Source organism: Nerophis ophidion, linkage group LG14 (genome assembly GCF_033978795.1).
Source record: "Nerophis ophidion isolate RoL-2023_Sa linkage group LG14, RoL_Noph_v1.0, whole genome shotgun sequence".
Lineage (NCBI taxonomy): Eukaryota > Metazoa > Chordata > Actinopteri > Syngnathiformes > Syngnathidae > Nerophis > Nerophis ophidion.
In genome coordinates, this window is record NC_084624.1 from 25228864 (window position 1) to 25251416 (window position 22553).

At 37.3% G+C, this 22553-nt stretch overlaps 1 protein-coding gene across 2 annotated transcripts; it reads right to left on the reverse strand.

Annotated features, from left to right (window-relative positions):
• Positions 1 to 623: 623 nt before the first annotated feature.
• On the reverse strand, positions 624 to 22434 carry fzr1a (fizzy/cell division cycle 20 related 1a). Of its 2 annotated transcripts, XM_061920241.1 has the most exons (15): positions 22223 to 22434; positions 20754 to 20890; positions 18120 to 18193; positions 17034 to 17162; positions 16821 to 16884; positions 14501 to 14631; positions 14348 to 14430; positions 14090 to 14273; positions 8796 to 8861; positions 8614 to 8716; positions 8352 to 8536; positions 5591 to 5824; positions 5419 to 5523; positions 5177 to 5269; positions 624 to 1648 (listed from the first exon to the last, which is right to left on the reverse strand). In XM_061920241.1, the coding sequence occupies exons 3-15, from the start codon at positions 18186 to 18188 to the stop codon at positions 1607 to 1609; spliced, it is 1488 nt and encodes a 495-aa protein (XP_061776225.1). In that variant the 5' UTR covers positions 18189 to 18193; positions 20754 to 20890; positions 22223 to 22434; the 3' UTR covers positions 624 to 1606. The 2 variants fall into 2 exon arrangements, with proteins under 2 accessions (XP_061776225.1, XP_061776224.1); XM_061920240.1 differs by lacking the exon at positions 20754 to 20890 and having other exon boundaries at positions 22223 to 22417.
• Between the last annotated feature and the right edge of the window lie 119 nt (positions 22435 to 22553).

Here is a 22553-nt window from a genome sequence, read left to right on the forward strand (position 1 = left end):
TTTATAAAGCAAGTTCAAGTATCACTGGCAAATGTTCACCTAGATCCGGCCTTGGCACGCATATGTCTCCTCTTTTAGGAATTTCAGAATATGGCCAGCCTACTATAGATCATAATTTACTGTCCAGCGCTACAAATAGCTCTGCATTTATTCAAAGCAACAACTAAGTATCTAAATAAATAGGACAAAAAGAAGATAGTTGGCACGAACAGGTTATTTATGACTGGTGGGGATCATTCATGATATTCTATGCACTAAATGCGAACAATTAGATGACTATTTACAGTCTCGCCTCGGGGTGTTGTAGTAGCCATTTAAAGGCGTTACTGCTGGGTAAGGAGAGAATAAATGTTGAAGCGGCCTCTGAGGCTGCGATAAAGACATCTGACGTTATGGGCGACATATCGTCTTGTTAGTGCTTAACCTGAGTTTCACCTTTAAGGTAACGTCATTAAGAGTGATCTTCAGGGTGTGGCAACAACACGCAATCACTGAAATGTATGCCGAATGGCTCTCTCTGGTGGCCAAACGGGGCATGTGCGCACAAAACAACATCACCCTCTATTAGTCATTGGAATTGGTGGCGTAAAAAAACAATAAATACAAGTCAAAACGAGCCAAAATTATGTAAAATATGTCTTTTATTATCTCCTGTGAGAAATAGACATTATTTAACATAAATCAAGTCGGCGTAAGTGTATTGACGTTTAAGTGGTGTTAAACTGCTTTCCTCCAGTCATGCCATTATTACTGTACATTTTTTTGTACACAACACAAATAAATATAATTTATGTAAATGCAGCACACTAGTGTACTTATCAGCCAAACTGAAAAACAACAACAATGGGGATTGCAGATATAGAAAGTAGGAGAAATGTATTCCTGCACAAATCAGGCAAAAGGAGTAAAAAAAAAAAAAAAAAAAAAAAAATGCTGTTAGCAGATAACAGCACACAAGCGCAGATAATTGCGTTTATTTTAAGGCTTTAATTGCTGTTAATAATGACGGGCAATGTTTTAATGTTCCTGTTGTTGAGTGTTCTGCACAAGCAAGGCTTAAAAGGGCCAGGTTTGCGCTTTCTACTCAAATGAAACCGATTTTGTTTCCATTAAAAATACTCTCATTGCTTCATGCATACATCAAAGAAAAAACAAAATATGCAGTGAAGCCACTATTAATGCAGGCGATCATGATGCTGTTTTACATTATCGTTCTGCAATCCCCTGTAAGCACTTCCAATGCCCAACTCCACAGATTTCAACCCCAAATAAATTGCAATGACACAAATAAAGAATTATATCATGACGAACAAACAAAAAAACAACGATGAAAAATATTTAAAAAAACAAAACACAATAAATAAAACAATTTAAAACAAGACAAACTCAACATTTGGCAGGTATGCACAACTTGTAAAGATGATATTGTAGTGGGTTGAATTCTGAGTGTGCTTTTATCTTAATGAGCTGAGGACTGGGGAGGATGGATGAATATTTTAAGCCTGGACTTGATTCATGCCAGGAAAATTCCATTTTTTAAAACGTTTCCTTCTTCTTCTTCTTTTTTTTTACATTCCCCACTGTACAGAAGAGGAGAGAGTGCTCACTATCGGATCCTGGTGAAAAGGTTGAGTACTGAGACGGACTCCTGGAATAAAAAACAACAACATGGGGTTTGTTAAATAAAAACACACTAAAAACTAAAAAAAAAAAAAAAAAAACACACTTTAGAGTAGTCAATGAAATAACGAATGTTAAAGGGTCAACACACAGCTGATATTGTCAACAAGAGTGAGAATAGGAAGAAAATAGGGATGGGAATTGATAAGATCAAAAGAATCTACAGTCCTCCACAATTACCGGTAATTAATACTTTTTCATTGTGTTAAAATTGCTTGATACATCGTCACTTAATTTATCCCACGTGTTTTTGTTAACTGTTTGATTCTTTATGCATTATCAATTAGCTGGTTTTAGGTGACGACGTTTTTTTTTTTGTTTTTTTTTTTAAATGCAAGTATTATATTGTGTTGCTCCTAGGGTTGTCCGGATACCAATATTTTGGTACCGGTACCGGCACCAAAATGTATTTCGATAGTTTTCTAAATAAAGGGGACCAAATTTCATTATTGGCTTTATTTTAAAACAAAATATTAGGTTTCTTATTGCAATTTTGTCCTTAAATAAAATAGTGAACATACTAGACATACTTGTCTTTTAGTACTAAATAAACAAACAAAGGCTCCTAATTAGTTTGCTGACGTATCCAGTAACACATTGTGTCATTTATCATTCTATTATTTTGTCAAAATTATAAAGGACAAGCTGTAAAAATGAATTATTAATCTAGTTGTTCATTTATTTACTGTTAATATCTGCTTACTTTCTGTTTCAACATGGTCTATTTACACTTCTGTTAAAATGTAATAATCACTTATTGCTCTGTTGTTTGATACTATACATTAGTTTTGGATGATACCACAAATTTAGGTACCGATCCGATACCAAGTAGTTACAGGATCATACATTGGTCATAGTCAAAATCCTTATGTGTCAAGGGACCTATTTACTGAGTTTGTAAACATGATATGAATTTAAAAAAGAATAAGAAAACATTTTTTGTGACGATAAAAAATATCGATGAAATCATAGTAGTATCAACGAGATACGCTCTTGTACTTGGTATCATTACAGTGGATGTCAGGTGTAGATCCATCCATGCCGTTTGTTTACATTGTGACGCCGGTGAGAAAGTGAAGCATGTTTAGCTATTCCTTGTCCTGCAGGGATGATACTTGTAAGAAACGTACTTTATTTGTCGCCATGGAGACGAGGATTAGTGATTTAGAAGTAGCTAAAACACTGCATAATGTGAATGGATGTTTGCTGATAGCTAGCCATGTCTTAAAGCACCTCTTCCTGAGGGCATTTCAGTTTTATAGCTTCACCTTTATCATTAGTTTTTAGACTAAAATGTACTCAGTGATTGTGCGCTGCCGAACATGCTCATCTGCTCGTAAAACCAGCAATGTCCCAACGTCCCAGCTCACCGTCATGCCTGTTAAAAAAGAAAAAAAATAGGGAACCCATCCATCCATTCATTTTCTACTGCTTGTCCCTTTTGGGTTTGCAGGGGGTGCTGGAGCCTGTCTCAGCTGCATTCAAGCCATAGGCGGGGTACACTCTGGACAAGTCGCCACCTAATCGCAGGGCCAACACAGATAGAGAGAACCGGTACTTTTCAAACAGAGTATAGTACCCTTTTCGATTCATTAGTACTGCGATACTATACTTGCACCGGTATATCGTAGAACCCTAGTTGCTCCTATGGTAAGAGTGCAATTTTAATGTTATGTGCTCTTATAAGAAAGAATAAAGGTAATCATAAATATCCTTATTTCGACTATTTCCCCTAAAAGACACATTAAGACAATAAAGTTGTGTTTTATTCGATTATTTGATTAATCGAACAAATTAATTGATTATTCGATGACTAAAATAACCAATAGTTGATTTATCTCTATGAAGTGCAATCCTTAGTGTGCATTATGTATTATCCATTACCCATTTTAAATTTTTTGTTACCTTTGACTTTTGTTACTGTATGTAGAAATCTGCACTGCAACCATTGTGAGATAAATACAAGTCTGTACTAACTCAGCAGAGCACCAAACATGATGACTGTATGTCTTGCCTACAGTCAAGCATGGTGGTGGTAGTGTTGAGGTCGGGGGCTGCATGACTGCTGCTGGCACTCAATGAATGAATGCACTAGGGTGTCCAGTATACCGGTACTAGTGTAGTATCGCTGTACTAATGAATCAAAAACTGTACGATACTCTGTTTGAAAAGTACCGATTCGCCATATTTCTTTTTTTTGCAGGCATGACGTCGTCGTCACGTCGTGACATTACTGGTTTTACGAGCAGAGAAGCATGTTCGGCAGCGCATAATCACAGAGTACTTACAATCAGACACAGTGTGTAGACAGAAAAGGGAGAACGGAAACATTTTGGATTAAAAACTAAAGATAAAGGTGAAGTTATAACACTGAAACACCCTCAGAAAGAGGTGTTTTAAGACATGGCTAGTTAACTAGCGGATGTTGCACATCCGCAGTCTGCATTGTTTTAGCTACTTCTAAAACAAAAATCCTGGCCTCCATGACGACAAATAAAGTAAGTTTCTTACAAGTATCATCCCTGCAGGACGAGGAATAGCTAAACATGCTTCACTACAAACCGTAGGAGGATACAATAGCTCACCAGTGTCACAATGTAAACAAAAGGCATGACAGATCTACACCTGACATCCAGTGTAATAATACCAAGTACAAGAGCGTATCTCGTCTTTACTAAAATGATTACATCGATAATTTTTAGCGTCACAAAATATTTTTATTTATTAAAAAAAAATTCATATCATGTTTATAAACTCAGTAAATATGTCTCTGGACACCTGGGAACTTAAAATATGACCAATGTATGATCCTGTAACTACTTCGTATCGGATCATGAATTTGTGGTATCATTTAAAATTAATGTAAAGTATACAAACAACAGAAGAATAAGTGATTATTACATTTTAACAGAAGTGTAGATAACATGTTAAAACAGAAAATAAGCAGATATTAACAGTAAATGAACAAGTAAAAGAATAATGTGTTTTTAAAGCTTGTCCTTTATAATTTTGACAAAATAATAGAATGATAAATGACACAATATGTTAATGCATACAACAGCAGACTAATTAGGAGCCTTTGTTTGTTTACTTACTACTAAAAGACAAGTTGTCTTGTATGTTCTCTATTTTATTTAAGGACAAAATTGCAATAAGAAACCTATGTTTAATGTACCCTAAGATTTTTTTGTTAAAATAAAGCCAATAATTCATTTTTTTTGTGGTCCCCTTTATTTAGAAAAGTATCGAAATACATTTTGGGATCGAGACAATCCTAGAATGTACTGTGACAATCTGAAGCAAAGCATGATCGCGATAACTCCATTCAAGATGTACACTGACTACTCTAAATCACACACGTTTGTATTCTTCCTATAGTATTGTTCATTGAGAATACACAATGAATTTTGTGCGACATCGATTCTGTTCAAAAAAAATCTGTGAGTATGGGGTCTTGGTCTAAAATAATGTACAAATACATTAAAAGGTGATTTACCTTTGTGGATCTCATCTTACTAAAGACGTTCCAGAAGCGGAGCGTTTCATCTCCTGCTCCCGTCACAATGGCCTCTCCGTCAGGGGACATAGCCTGCGTGCACACGCACGCGAACACGCGCACAAACGCACACACACACACACACACACAAACGCACACACACACGCACACGCACACACACACACACATCATATTTCGACTCTATGATTGAATCAACACTCTACTTGTAACCTCACACTGACCAGGTAGAGAACTCTATAGGAGTGTCCGGTAAGTTTGGCCACCTGAGTAAGCGATGGATACTTCCACACCAGGATTTGGTTCTGGGAATAACCGTGTGTGCTGACCTGAAGAAAAACAACAACCAGGTTAAGACTTTCTTCCACCTTCTTTCCAGGTCGAGTTGTGACTCGCCAGTTCATTGGTGTGCTTGGACCAGGCCAGGTTGCACACTTGGGAGCCGGTGTCGGTGCACTGTAGGGGCTGGCCCGTCAGAGTGTTCCAGAAGCGGATGCAGCGGTCTGCCGTGCCGCCCCCGGAGGCCAGGAGGCCGTGCTGGTGCGGGGACCATGCGATGGCCTTCACCGCAGCCAAGTGCTCTGTGTACTGCTGCACCGGGAGGACGCTGGAGTGGTTCCACACAAGCAACTGTACACGTAAAGGGTAAATGAGTGCATAGAAAGCGACATCTGGAACATGGTGAGTTCCAGCTTAGGGTCTCAAAATGCAGTACATCTCGGTATAAGAACTTCTTTGTTATTATTTAAAACAAACTATATTTATTTATTTGTATCTACCTATTCATTCATGGTAGTTTTAGCCTACTGTCTTTTACTAACTTTTACTTTTTATTGTTCATGTGACTATTTCTTTCTTCTTCTCCTGGCCGCCTGTTGTGATCTGTTTTGTGTTAATACCTTTGCTTACATTAATACATAGTACAGGCCAAAAGTTTGAACACACCTTCTCATTCAATGCGTTTTCTTTATTTTCATGACTATTTATATTGTAGACTGTCACTGAAGGCATCAAAACTATGAATGAATACATGGAGTTATGTACTTAACAAAACAAAAGTGAAATAATTGAAAACATGTTTTATATTCTAGTTTCTTCAAAATAGCCATCCTTTTGCTCAATGAGCTTCAAGAGGTAGTCACCTGAAATGGTTTTCACTTCACAGGTGTGCTTGAAGCTCATGGAGAGAATGCCAAAAGTGTGCAAAGCAGTAATCAGAGCAAAGGGTGGCTATTTTGAAGAAACTAGAATATAAAACATGTTTTCAGTTATTTCACCTTTTTGTGTTAAGTACTAAACTCCACATGTGTTCATTCTTAGTTTTGATGTGACAATCTACAATTTAAATAGTCATGACAATAAAGAAAACCCATTGAATGAGAAGGTGTGCCCAAACTTCTGGCCTCTCTTGTGTTTTACACTGCAAAACAAATCTACCTTTGGGTACAAATAAAGTTTTTGAACTGAATTTAAATATTTATTTCAAACCTGCAAAGTACAACTAAACACAGTTTTTTTTTTTTTTACATGTTGGCGAAGATATTTATGGAAGGCTTGAAAAGGGGTTGGATGAAGCAGCTGCTTATAATAGCCCAACCCCTCTCACTCATTCCACATTTGACATAAACAATATAATACAAGAACAATACTCTATAAACAAAACAAGAAAAACTCCTGTACACTAACAATAGCATGAGACAAGACAAGACGAGACAAAACGCATGCACGCACGCACACACACGGGCCCAAACACTCTCTGACCATACACCTCTCTCCCATCGCTCTGTGCTGAGGGCATCACTCTCTTTCCTTCCCGTACTTACTTCTTCAGTACTTCTTTTTTAAACAGTGTTTTAAATTGAATCATGCTAGAACACATTTTTAACTCGTCCCCTAAGTTGTTCCACAGACTGACTCCACGCACTGAAATGCACATTGATTTTAAAGTGGTTCTAAATTTAGGCAAATATAATTTGTTGTTTCCTCTTAAACTGTAACTGTGGTGATCATCTCTGTCATGGAATAGGTTCTGTATATTGGATGGTAGAGAGTTTTAGGATGCCCTAAACATAATTTGAGCAGTTTTAAAATTGATCCATCGTTCAGTTTAAGTTGCTTTAAATTCATAAATAGTGGATTTGAATGATGTCTGTAGTGAACATTGGAAACAATCCTGATGGCCTTTTTCTGCAGAGTGACTAAAGGGTGTAGATGTGATTTATAACAATTTCCCCAGACTTCAACACAATAGTTTAAATATGACATGATAAATGAATGATATAATAACAGCAGAGCATTGGTGTTCAATAGATGACATGATCTCCTCATCATTCAAACACATTTAGCAACTTTTTTCCTCAGGTAACTTATATGAGGTTTCCAGGAGATATTTTACTCTATTAATACTCCTGAGAAAGAATTTTGATGAACATATTCTATTGGTGTATCATCAATAACTATCCTAATCGGTATATTACTTTTGCGATTGCTAAAGAGCATTATTTTGGTCTTCTTTAAATTCAGAGACAATTTCTTTGTATTAAACCAAGTTTTTAACTTTATCATCTCCTCAGTTACAGAAGTCAGAAGTTGCTTCACGTCGTCACCTGCACATGTAATTGTTGTATCATCAGCAAAGAGGATGAATTTCAGCAGCGTTGATACTTTACAGATTTCGTTAATATATATTATAAATAGTGTGGGTCCCAGTATCGAGCCCTGAGGAACTCCACAGGTTATGTTCATGAGTGTAGATTGATGTTGGTCCATCTGAACAATCTGCTGTCTCTCACTTAAGTATCTCTCCAGCCATTTCCCTGCCAATCCCCTTATGCCATAGTTTTCCAGTTTATTTACCAAAATCTGGTGGTCAATGGTATCAACAGTATTTTGCAGGTCAATAAAAATTCCTATAACACATTTATTCTTTTTGATACCATTAGTAATGTTCTCTAATAAATTAATTAAAGCTAATGAAGTTGACCTATTTTGTTGGAACCCATATTGACAATCAGATAATAATTTGTGCTTTTCAATGAAGCCACGAAGTCTATAATCGAATAATTTTTCCAATATTTTTGATAACTGTGGCAGAAGGGAGATGGGCCGGTAATTTGTGAAGTGATGTTTGTCTCCAGATTTGAAGATTCTCTGCTACCTTGTTATCGTTTCCGCCAGATGCTAACAGCTGATGGTCAGTGCTCCACTTAAGGCCGCACACTTCCTGCCGGTGTCCTTGGAGCCTACGCTCGGACTGCAGAGGCGGGGCTCTGATGTCCCGCTGCAGAATGACCCGGTCACGGCTGCCGGACGAGAGCTGGTCTGCGTTCCATGCCAAGGCACCTGAAGGCACAAGATGGAGGGGCTTGGAGACCGAGCGAATCCACAATCATTTACAACTTCTTTGCCTCTTCACTTACCCACTCTAGCCGTGTGTCCCTCAAGAGCAGACAGCTTCTTCCCTGCAGCGGCATCCCATATCTGCACGTATCCTTTATGAGTTCCCACGGCAACCAGGTTGCCCTAAAATTAGAACTGAAGCTTCATATCCTCTGGAGACATTTTCTTTGAAGCATTGCTTGTTTTGGAAGTGGAAACTAACCCTCTCTGACCAGCCCACCGACGTTACAGAATCCCCTTCGACTGAAAGGTCACATAAACGCGTCACCTAGAAAGACATAAAAAACATGTTCCGATGTGTTATTATTAACAGATGTTCTGGATTGAATCCAATATAAGACGGTTCTGTACAGTATTTAGTGACATGATCGGCAATTTTACATAATTAACAAAAAGTGAGACCAAAACATGAAAAGCAGAAAACATTTCAAAAATACAAACCACCTTTTTCAATGTCGCAAGACAGAAGGCCTGTGGGTGCTTTTAGGTAGGAGAAGGACTCAAAGTTTCATCTGAAGGCTGGCACAGATTTAACAGACCACACACTAGGGTTGTCCCGATACCTACATATTGGTACAAGTACCGGTACCAAAATGTATTTTGCTACTTTTATACCTTTCTAAATAAATGGGACCACAAAAAATTGCATTTTTGGCTTTATCTTAACAAAAAATCTTCGGGTACATTAAACATATGTTTCTTATTGCAATCGAAGAACAATGTTGTCTTTAAATAAAATAGTGGACAACTTGTCTTTTAATAGTAAGTAAACAAACAAAGGCTCCTAATTAGTCTGCAGTCGTATGCAGTAACATATTGTGTCATTTATCATTCTATTATTTTGTCAAAATTATGAGGGACAAGCTGTAAAAAATAAGTAACTGGATCATACATTGGTCATATTCAAAGTCCTCGTGTGTCCAGGGATGTATTTCTTGAGTTTATAAACATAATATGAATTTAAAAAAAAAGATTCTATGATGATAAAAAATATTGATGAAATAATAGTAGTATCGACTAGATACGCTATTGTACTTGGTATCATTACAGTGGATGTCAGATGTAGAGCCACCCATGGCATTTGTTTACATTCAGGCACACTAGCTTTTATTAGCAGTGGTGCCAGTGAGCTATTGTATCCTCCTACGGTGTGTAGTGAAGCATGTTTAGCTATTCCTCGTCCTGCAGGGATGATACTTGTAAGAAACTTACTTTATTTGTCCCCATGGATTAGTGATTTAGAAGTACCTAAAACACTCCCGACTGCGGATGGATGTTCGCTGCTAACTAGCTAACCATGTCTTAAAGCACCTCTTCCTGAGAGCGTTTCAGTGTTATAACTTCACTTTTATCGTTAGTTTGTAGGCCAAAATGCATCCGTTGTCCCTTTTCTGTCTACACACTGTGTCTGCTTGTAAGTACTCCGTGATTGTGCGCTGCCGAACATGCTCCTCTGCTCGTAAAACCAGCAATGTCATGACGTGACGGCACGCTGTCATGCCCGTAAAAAAAATAAAAAAATAGGGAAACCATCTATCCATCCATTTTCTACCGCTTGTCCATTTCGAGGTCACGGGGAGTGCTGGAGCCTATCTCAGCTGCATTCGGTTCGTAGGCGAAGTACACTCTGGACAAGTCGCCACCTCATCGCAGGGCCAACACAGATAGAAAGAACTGGTACTTTTCAAACAAAGTATAGTACCGTCTTAGATTCGTTAGTACTGCGATACTATACTAGTACCGGTATACCGTACAACCCTACTACACACATGACGACACAAAATCAGGCATTTAGAAGTTTGGATCTTTATGTATGTGGTGTGCCACTGTAATATCGACACAGCACAGGACACACATAACGATTCTGGCCCACCACGGAACCAGACTCTAGTCCACCAAGCCTGAAATATCCTGTGACGAAACGTTATCTAAAGGAGCGGGCGTATCAATTTAAAAAAAGATGGTATCAGACACTAGCGTGGAAGGACCGATACTATTTTTCTATTTTCACTTTTATACGTCCAGCAAATTACTCGATTTCCACACAGACATGAAGAGTTTTGGTCGTAAATATTCCATCCACCCACTTTCTACTGCTTATTCCCTTTGGGTCGCTGGTGCCTATCTCAGCTACATTCGTGCGGAAGGCGGGGTACACCCTGGACAAGTCTCCACCTTATCGCAGGGCCAACACAGATAGACAGACAACATTCACACTCACATTCACACACTAGGGCCAATTTAGTGTTGCCAATCAACCTATCCCCAGGTGCATGTCTTTGGAGGTGGGAGGAAGCCGGAGTACCCGGAGGGAACCCACGAGGTCACGGGGAGGACATGCAAACTCCACACAGAAAGATCCCGAGCCCGGGATTGAACCCAGGACTACTCAGGACCTTCGTATTGTGAGGCAGACACACTAACCCCTCTGCCTTGAACAAGTTTAATATTTACCATTGTCTACCCTGACCCGTTTTGAAGCCAATTATTGGGACAAATTCCATCTTAACACAACTCAGATCATAAGGCAATATTATAAGACAAAAGATAATCGGGCGTTTGCTGTCTCTGGAAAATTGTCTTTGTGTACCCAGCTTTAGTACCCAAAAGTCCCCACTAGTAGTGTCGCTTTGTTGAAAGAGTATCTTGTGGTTGCCAATTTCCCACAAAGTCGCTAAAATGGCAACAGCAATCCCTCCTGCTCTGTCCCTTACTCTCTGACAGACCAGGTGAGTTATATGTTTTCGAGCAAAAGCGAGCAGGTGGCAAAAAAAATATATTCGGTGCAAATGTATAGGACGCCGCAGTTGTTTTCCCCTGAGAAAAAAAGTCTAAAAAGTACAGTGTCTTGCAATGTTCCCTCTAAGGTGCGCGTCCGTGCAATTGCGCACTGCTCATGCGTCCTCTGCGCACCGCAAAGCTATGCAACGCACAAAATCCAGTAAAAAAAATAAGCGCATAACAATTTTCAATGTTACTGACAACAAGCAGCCACGGCAAAGAAAACCATTTTTTTCATCACTCTTCAATTATTGTAACGTCTGTAAGGAGGACATGAATTCCATCGATCACTTTATCAAGCAAAACTATTCAAACACATGACCAAAAACACTGGTAAACATTTTCTATCGAGCAAAACTGGTCATTTTCTGCTGTACAAACCAGCCCAAAACGAACTTTGTCATCTGTCATATTAACAGCAGCCGCTTGCTCTTTCTGACTTGCGCCAACACTTAGCCAGTGATGCGTTTACAGCCACACAAAAAGTCGGACAACTCCAACACTACACAAAATGTGCAATTCTTGGTCTTTACACTATGATTTACCAATCAAATGTGTGCTTATTCCAGTGTCATTTATTAAGAATCTTAATTCATAAATATTAATCATGATATGCTATTATTATATTAAATACATTTTAATAAAAATATATATTTTACAAAGAGAAAGTTACAGGAATGTACACATGATCCCATGCTTACATCTCATTGTGCAACATGTGAATGTTTTAATGGGAACTAAATACAATACCTGAAAGGTAGACAAATAATGTCCAAAGCAGTACACCCACCCAGACATACAATACTAGTCCACAGCTCATGAAAAACATTAGTTTTTGTTATTGTCATTGTAAGTGGGCCAAAACACTTATATTAGAAAATAATCTAATGAAAATGACTACGGTCATTTGATTATAATAATAGAACATTTAACTTGTTATTTAGTCAGGTTTGGGACAGGTGTGTTGCTAGTGTGGCCACAGTGTGCACATGTGGCCACTGAATGCTCAAGGAGTTTTGCCTTTGCTCACACACATCAAAAATTAGAGGGAACATTGGTGTCTTGAATATGAATTCTAGAGATTTATACATGCAAATCAACAGAATACTGAGCTTTTCTTCCTGTCACTCACACCAGCGACCTGAAGCGATGCAAGACATACGGAACACAGATACAGTTGAAAACAAGGGTGTTTCAAACGTTAACAACAGGAGTTCTGATGCCTATTTGAAGATAATGACAATCATTTAAGCACAGATATGATATATTTTTATTGTACTCTACCAGATCTAGTTTTTGTCTTGAATTGTTTGTAAAAGAAAGGGTACGTATTTAAAATCCAAGTGTAATATTAAGTAGTAACTGCACATTGCATGTGTAATCCCCCTTGCTTAGATTTTCCATGGTTATTATACCTTTTCTGGATACAGTGTTCCCTCACTACAACATGGTTCACTTTACGCAGCCTCGCTGTTACACAGATTTTTTTTGTGTGTGTCATTTTTCACAATGTAGCATGCTGTATTTTACAGCGCGCATTGTGTTCTGCGTCCTGATTCGCTAAGGGACTGTAGACCGTTGTCAATCAATCTTCTTCATGCCATGTGTCCTGTACAGTACAGAATGCGTTCAGCTTGCCTAATTGACAAAATTGTTTGATGCGAGCATCGATATACTGTTCAGTCCTGTAATAAATACAAAAAAAATTGTAAATGAAAAAACATGCGGAGTAAATGAAAAAAAAACACCCTGTAAATAAAAACCATATAATGTAAATGAAAATATATATAATTGATGAAAACACAAACGAAAAAAAAATCTACTTCTACTACGCTAGAGCTGAGCAAATAGGCCACATTGAGAGAAGAAATGTGTCTGGGGGGCCAATATGTATGTGTGTATAAATTATATGTACACATTTAGGTGTAAAAATCTGCTGTAAATATGTGTGTTTAGGTCCCTTTTTTTTCCGGAACACAAATATCAAAAGTCACAGAGTTTGATAGAATTCTAAAAACAAACCACGTCAAAGAAATGGAATTGAAATTTACAGTTTTTTACTGAATGGGACAGCGAAAATGTACATGAAAATAAAGAAAGTGGGATTTACAATATTAACTATGAACAATAAAACACTAAATTATAACAACATATGAACATTGCTCTTCTCTTACTTCTCAGACCAGCTCCTCAAATAGTTGTGCATCTTTTACAATCAAGCAAAACACAACAAAAATGTAAAAAACGAAAAAATATGAATGCAAAGTGTAATAAACACCTACATTATGATACAGTATATTCACACATAAAAATCTGCTTCCAGCATCTGTTTCTAACACACACGTTTTGGGTTGGCTGCTCTGAAAACAAACCCCGCTCACTCTGGTTTGTTCCTGGTCTGAGCTGCTGTGACGTGGATTACCGTAATAACTCCTATAACACCCAAATGCGCAGATTTCAACTATTAAAATACTTTAGTTCAAGACTTATGGTCATTTAAAAACAGCACTGCACATCACAATGGCAGTTTTGATGTTAAAAGTCTAAAAAAAATTATGTACAACATCTGGATTGAAAATCTAAACGTCTGCACTACACGGATTTCACTTAAAGCGGGTATTTTTTGGAACTTAACCCCAGCGTTAAACGAGGTATCTCTGCATATGATTTCCTTTTGTATTCTTTTTAATAGCAGGGAGCTCATAACACACACACCTGGCTGGTGCAGGCGCTCCACAGGTACACACAAGTGCCCAATCCCACGCTGAGGACGTTGAGAGAGGACCAGTCCACTAGATTGAGGTAGAAGTCATCTTGGAGCTCTGGAGCGTCCAGAACTTTAAACGGTATTTTGGAAATCTTGCGCATGGGTTTTCGTGGCGATCGCAAAAGTTTTTGGCTGCAAAATACAAAACATACCATGAGTATCACACCATTTTCCTTTCTTACATTAATACAAAGTTGATGTTCAACCTGTTGCTGCTGACAGGCGATAAAGAATACGGAGAAACTGCGTTCCCATCTTCTTCAAGAGACCTTTTAGTACTTAAAGAATACTACAAAATACAAGCAGATATTTTACGTAAATATGCTAAGCTAAACAAAAAATACAGAATAGTAGTTTACGTTAAAAAGGCTTCTCCGGATGGGAGTGGATGGCTGCAGACGGCGATCCTCAGATTGGGGGTCCTGGACTTTGTCTATGCCGGCTCCTAGAAGCTCGTTTTTCAGCAGTGCAGAGTAAGCGAGACCGTCGGCTGAGGGCAGAGAAGTGCAAATGCAGATAAATTCATTCAAAGCCCGTATTTTCCCGGGAAGATCACTGAATAGTCACTTTGCTTGTTAAGTCTGTGTAAGCGTGGCAAACCATTTAAAAGATTACATTTGATTTTATGGAAATGAGCAGTGATAACAAAGCAAGCATACAGCACGGAGGAATAAACCTTGTCACGCAATGCAACCGAGTTAGATATACCTGTTTGAAATGTCAAACCAGGCTACAAATACGGGGACCAATTATGGCCACTGTAGGCATACAGTACCTTAGATCAGTGAGCATCATAAGACTTGACCTGGCAATAGTATTTTACCACTGATAGAAGCCCGAGAGGAACGTGATGATGACCATAGGGCTGAAAAAGGAAATTGTTGAGATGTGGGAAAGCGTAGAGTTCACGCCAAAAGTTTGGACACACCTTTTCATTCAATGTGTTTTCTTTATTTTCATAATTATTTACATTGTAGATGGTCACTGAGGGCATCAAAAGTATGAATGAACACATGTGGAGTTATGTACTTACCGAAAAAAAGGTGAAATAACCGAAAACATGTTTTATACTCTAGTTTCATCAAAATAGCCACCCTTTGCTCTGATTACTGCTTTGCACACTCTTGGCATTCTCACCTAAAATGGTTTTCACTTCAGGTGTCAAAGTTTTGATGCCTTCAGTGACAATCTAAAATGTAAATAGTCATGAAAATAAAATAAAAAAGCATTAAAATCAGGTGTGTCCAAACTGTTGGCATGTATTGTATATATCATGGAAACATTTTAAATTACTGTATGGCTAATGAATCTGTTCTCAAAGCATAAATACTAAAAAGACTATAAAATGATGTAACAAGTGATAATGTGCTGTATTGATGTCTTCCCATTGGCCATATCGTACTGAGGACACACTTTTACCTTCAATCACTTTCCTCACACTTGTCCTTTTTGTCATCATCATCAGTGGTGAATACTCACAATCATTTGTATTATCTTCTCCAGAATTTTGGTTGGTTTCAAAACTGAACTATCATGATTGTATTGTATTGCACTACCAAAACAGTTAATTTTATTTTCATGGGGACATTTTTTTTAAAAATTGGAACCAATAGCAGGTCAGTCGTATTGCCTGTCAAAAACCTTCAACAAAAACATCCAACCATTTTCAACCGCTTATCCCGTTTGGGGTCGCGGGGGTGCTGGAGCCTATCTCAGCTGCACGTGTTTCCCAAACATTCATTTATTTTGGATGGCCCGCCACAAATACATTGGGACTGACACAAATAGATTTGCCTCTATCATTTAAGAATTCATTGCAACCAGACTCTTATTTTGAAGCTTTTTACTTTGAAAGTGGCCTTTCTGCTTTCGGTTTTGTCCATCAGTAATGCTAGTGTCTCTGCCGCTTGCTATTGGTGCAGAAGTCATTGCAATGTTATTTTCCTGCGCTTAAAGATATATATTTGAAGCATTAATGGTGTCGCCTAAGTGTTAGTGATGATTCATTGATGTTCTGATATAAATATAATAGGGTGAACTATGTGTTTATTAAATACTTTCTAACTTAGGTCCTAAACATCTTTTGACATTTCTTCCACTCCCGTCCTTGCACGCTACACGACTACAACAAAGATGACGGGGAGAAGACGCTGTCGAAGGTGAGCCACATAAATAAGACCGCCCACAAAATGGCGCATCCTGAGGAGACTGTCAGAAAGCGGCTTGACGATGGTCTGTAAAACATAATCTATGCAACATTTTGACCAAAGAACCACCGTTAAAGTAAAAATAGTCACGCACACACTCGGTACATGTTATGTGGACCACAGTGTTTTTAATTTAGAAAAATATCATAATATGACCCCTTTAATGCGCCTTCTAGTCTGGTGTGCCTTTTCAATGAAAAAAGACCTGAATACACCCGCTCATCGGCAGTATGCCTTTTTTATCCGGTGCGCCCTATGGTCCGAAAAATACAGTATATTATCGGATAAAAAAGGAAGAAATTCTTGCAGTAGTGAAATTCAGACACTATAATGAAGTGAATGCACACTTTAGTCCCCAAATATTTCCACGGTAATTTGCCTTATTTTCAAATGTAAACTTACCAAAAAACAACATCTTACAATTATGCAAACCCAATGATGTGGGAACGACTGCATCACATCCATGCTTTACCTTTGTTACTGTCTGCGGTGCCATCTTTCGTTTTCCTGTTCTGATTGTGTGACTTCTCAATTTCCTGTGCCAAAACAACACAGACACATTACGCTTCATCAAGTGAGACTTTACACTTGATTGAGCACATCATTAACTATCAGCTCCAACGGGGCTTTGACAAATATGCGAGTGACAGCCAGCCCCTCTGGTTGCGTTACGCCGCACACTCACATTAATGCGGTGGAAGTTGACGCTCCAGTTGGCTCCGGCCCGCGAAGGAATGAAGCGATCGCCGTGTTTGCTCGGGGAGGACAGTGGGGAGCCGGCTGGTGACAAAGCTCGCAGCCCTCCATAAGCTTTCTATAAGGGAGAAGTCATTTATGACCAAAGGCCTTCAACTGACTTATCACAATGACCATAAAATAAGATTTTTTTTCTAAGGCAGGGGTCAACAACCCAAAACGTTGAAAGAGCCATATTGGAACAAAAATACAAAAAACAAATCTGTTTGGAGCCGTGAAAAATTAAAAGCCGTACATAAGTCAAGTCTTATCATGAAGGCAACACACGATGTAAGTTAAAGTTAAAGTACCAATGATTGTCACACACACATTATGGTGAGTTCTAGAACCGCTGAAATTAGTAGGACAAAATGATGTTCACCAAATACTGTCATCAGCAAAGCACACACAGAAATATATTAAACAATGGGCTTTCTAACAATTGGGAAGGTTTGGTCATCTTTGTCCTCAAACAAAAAACACAATAAAACAAAACAAATATTGTCCCCCCATCTTTTTCCATTTTTAATCCTTTTTTAAAAATGCTCCAGGGAGCCACCCCAGTGGCGCTAAAGAGCCGCGGGTTGCTGATCCCCCGGTCCAAGACATTAACCATCACACACACATTAACAGCCACAAAAGCCAGTTGTTTCGTCATCTTGTATTTATGTTTTTTTCCAGTGACACCATCTGTTAAGGCAGCACAATTTAAGTGTTTATTCTTACATATGGGGGAGTGATACACCATCTCTACTAATCGATCTACAATAATCAATCAAATCAAATATTACATGTATGTTACATTTGATACTGCTACTATGGCACATTTTTAGTCTACTTTATACATTTTGTTTTTGCCATCTTTTTGTGCCCTTGTGTGCAATATCCTTTCCATCCTTTGTAACTGAGCTACTGTGTGGAACAATTTCCTTTGTGGATCGATCATTACAGTTTGTCTAAGTCTATCCTACCAAAGTGAAAACCATTGAGCTCAATTGATAGCTTTCCAAACAATACTTGCACTGTGTGTACTTACCACTGGGCTTGCGTTGGCATTGTGGATGTTGATTTGTCTTAGCAGCCTGGACTCGTAGTCCTGATCCATAGTGTCTAAAAAGAGGTTGTTAATGCATCAGTTTTGAACCATATATATATATATATATATATATGTATATATGTATATATATATATATATATATATATATATATATATATATATATATATATACATATATATACATATATATACATATATATATATATATATATATACATATATATATATATATACACTTATATATATATATACACTATATATATATACATACATACTATATATATATATATATATACATACATACTATATATGTATACACATACATACTATATATATATACACATTCATACTATATATATACACATACATACTATATATATATACACATACATACTATATATATATACACACATACTATATATATATACATACATACTATATATATATACATACATACTATATATATATATATATATATATATATATATATTATATATATATATACACACATACATACATATATATATATGGGTTATACTTGTATAACGCTTTTCTACCTTCAAGGTACTCAAAGTGCTTTGACACTATTTCCACATTCATCCATTCACACACACATTCACACACTGATGGCGGGAGCTGCCATGCAAGGCCCTAACCACGACCCATAAGGAGAAAGGGTGACGTGTCTTGCTCAAGGACACAACTGATGTGACGAGGTTGGTAGAAGGTGGGGATTGAACCAGGAACCCTCAGGTTGCTGGCACAGCCAGTCTCCCAACCACGTCACGCCGTCCCCAAATCTATATGTGTATCTATATGTGTATATATATATATATGTATATGTACACACACACACAAAATATATTTTTCATATAAGCTGCAAAAAATATTTACATTTTACTTTAAAAACTGGCAGCTCAGTCACCAGAATTTTACAGTAAGAGCAGTGTTTTTTTTTTTAAAGCATATAAAAAAAATTAATAAATGGAATGGAGAAACAATACCAGTGTTTTTAGCGGTAAAATTCAAGCAACGGAGCTGCTTTTTTTTTGTACGTAAAATCTTGTCATCTTAAAGTTTTTTGTTTGTTTTTTGATGTTTAGTGTCTTACTGTGTGTGAAAATAAAACAGTACCAAAGTTGATTTTATGGTAAAAAACTCAGTCAGCATACTTAAACCGTAAAATCTATAGACAATTTTACAGTCTACAATTTGATTGATAATTTGTTTTAAAACCATAACTTAAGTAGATATGTAAGTACAGTATTTATTTTTATTTTAACAAAAAATATTTTTAGAATACGTGATAATATAATATTTTGATTATATTGAATTTTAAAAGATTTCATAAGGATTGTTGATCAGTAGAGGCAGTGGTCAATCTTCACCGCCTATATCAGGGGTGTCCAAACTTTTTCCACTTAGGGCCGCAGACAGAAAATTCAAAGCAAGTAGGGGCAATTTTGATATTTTTTATTTTAAAAAACAATACAATATATGTATAAAAAATATACATATCGGCCTCCACACAGGCTTGATCCTGGGAACCCCAAAGGGTTTTGGTCCAAAAAATATTAAAAATGTGTCATTATTCAGTATTATTATTTTTTATCATTATTCACATTTTAAATCTCTAGATCAACATTAGGTCTATCTGTCAATATGATGATTTCAAAGATTTGAGTTGTATGCTATTTTTGTCACAAAAAAAACAGTTTATGGAAAAATCACAAAATATGCAATATTTTCATCCAATAAATTTTTAAGTGGAATATTTGAGATTATATAATAATTGGAGCATTAAAAAGGTCAATAAATCATAACACCATTGATTTTAATTAATTATTATTTTTGAGCAATTACACTTAAAAACAAATCGCACTGAAATGATTGGGGATCCAAAAGGGTCCTACTCATTAAAGTGTTTTAAAATAAATAATACATTTTTTTACTGTTTACTTTTAACACAATAATATCGAGATCAACTTCAGATCTATCTGTCAATTATAAGTTTTATTGTTTTTTTTTTTGTTTGTTTGTTCATTTTAGGCCCTTCTTTAAAAAAACAGCTCAGTTTTCTTTATGGCAAACACAAAATATGTAACATTTTCCTCAAAAAATATCTCAAAATTTAATATTTAAAGGCCTACTGAAATGTTTTTTTCTAATTTAAACGGGGATAGCAGGTCCATTCTATGTGTCATACTTGATCATTTTGCGATATTGCCATATATTTGCAGAAAGGATTTAGTAGAGAACATCCACGATAAAGTTCGCAACTTTCGGTGCTAAGAGAAAAGCCCTGCCTCTACCGGAAGTCGCAGACGATGACGTCACATGTTGATGGCTCCTTACATATTCACATTGAATTTAATGGGAGCCTCCAACAAAAACAGCTATTCGGACCGAGAAAACGACAATTTCCCCATTAATTTGAGCGAGGATGAAAGATTCGTGTTTGAGGATATTGATAGCGACGGACTAGAAAAAAAAAAAAAAACGCGATTGCATTGGGACAGATTCTGATGTTTTTAGACACATTTACTAGGATAATTCTGGGAAATCCCTTATCTTTCTATTGTGTTGCTAGCGTTTTAGTGAGTTTAATAGTACCTGATAGTTGGAGGGGTGTGTCCACGGGTGTGTTGACGCCAATGTCTCAGGGAAGTCGACGGCAGCTTTATGGACGGGGCAAGCTCAGCTGTTCTCCGGTAAGAAGCGACTTTTTACCACAATTTTCTCACCGAAACCTGCTGGTTGACATTTGGTTGGGATCCATGTTCGCTTGACCGCTGTGATCCATAGTAAAGTTTCACCTCCAGGAATTTTAAACAAGGAATCACCGTGTGTTTGTGTGGCTAAAGGCTAAAAAGCTTCCCAACTCCATCTTTCTACTTTGACTTCTCCAATATTAATTGAACAAATTGCAAAGGATTCCTCAACACAGATCTCCAAAATACTGTGTAATTATGCCATTAAAGCAGACGACTTTTAGCTGCGTGTGTGCGCAGCGCTCATATTCCCTAACAGCCCGTGACGTCAAGTGTACACGTCATTATTACGCGACGTTTTCAAGAAAAAACTCCCGGGAAATTTAAAATTGCAATTTAGTAAACTAAAAAGGCCGTATTGGCATGTGTTGCAATGTTAATATTTCATCATTGATAGTAGTGGGTTACAGTAGGCCTTTAAAATGACATAATTGGAGCCTTGAATAGGGCAATAATTCATAATGACATTGATTTTGATTCATTATTGTTTTATAAACAAAGAAACAGCCTGCATGGCAGCTTTGTGTTATTAGGGTAAATATTGCAACATTTTCTTGTTACGTTTCACCCGTTTGCTTATTTACATCACTTTTTACATTTTAAAAATTTTTAAATTGCATTTTTAAAATGGGCCGTGGGGCCGGTAAAAAATTACCTGCGGGCCGCAGATGGCCACCGGGCCGCACTTTGGACACCCCTGGCCTATATTCTGCATATCAAATACACTTTCAAAAATCGTGTCTTAAGGTGTTGTTAGAGAGTAGTAGTTGGAAGGGATTGAATGTCTTAACGTGACAGATATATTATAATTGACAGCAAGTAACAGCTGACCATCCCTTTGACAATTGTGTGACACCCGTCAGAAGAAATTAGGTTCACCTAATTTAAAAGTAAAAGTCTCCATTGCCATAATATAGAAAGGCTACAATGTAAGCCGATGGTAGTATGAAACCTTGCTTAACACAATACTGTTAAATATAACAACAGGCATGCTGACTGATTCACAGCTTATTATATTGCACCTTTAGCAGCACAACAGTAGCTTCACTAACAAGCTGCTAACCATTGTAAGCGCATTATTTTAAGACAACCAAGGACACTTAAATGTAAAATTAATAAATCGAAGTAAAGTAACAGTTTAATCGGTTGGTAAATCAGACACGGCAAAGACTTCGATTTGGAAAAACCGAACTTGAACCTCTTAATTCCTTAAATGCTATGCTAATGATAGCCAGCTACGCTAACTACGCTCGCGGTGCAGGAACTTAAGTAGAGGCATTGTTTACAATTTACATTTGCGTTAATGCTCACCGTCCCGTTTAGGAAAACGTCCGCCGATCCCACACTCAGAGAGGCCTTTTCCTTCCTGATGTCAGTTTTTATTAAAAAAATACAGTTAAATTAGTGTATCGTTAAAAGGTTTTAGAGAAGGGCTTTTCTCTCGCCTAGCGTTGAATGCCTCTTTCGCTAAGCATCACGGGAGAACGGTGACGTCACTGTTTTTGAATCGCGCTTTTCGGGTTGCTAAGGAAACGGACACTGTTTACTTCCTTCCGAAAAAAATATGAATTTTCAATAAACAAACAACTCGTAAATTGTTGAGATTTTATGTTCCTGTAAAACCAAAATTAACAATGTTGGC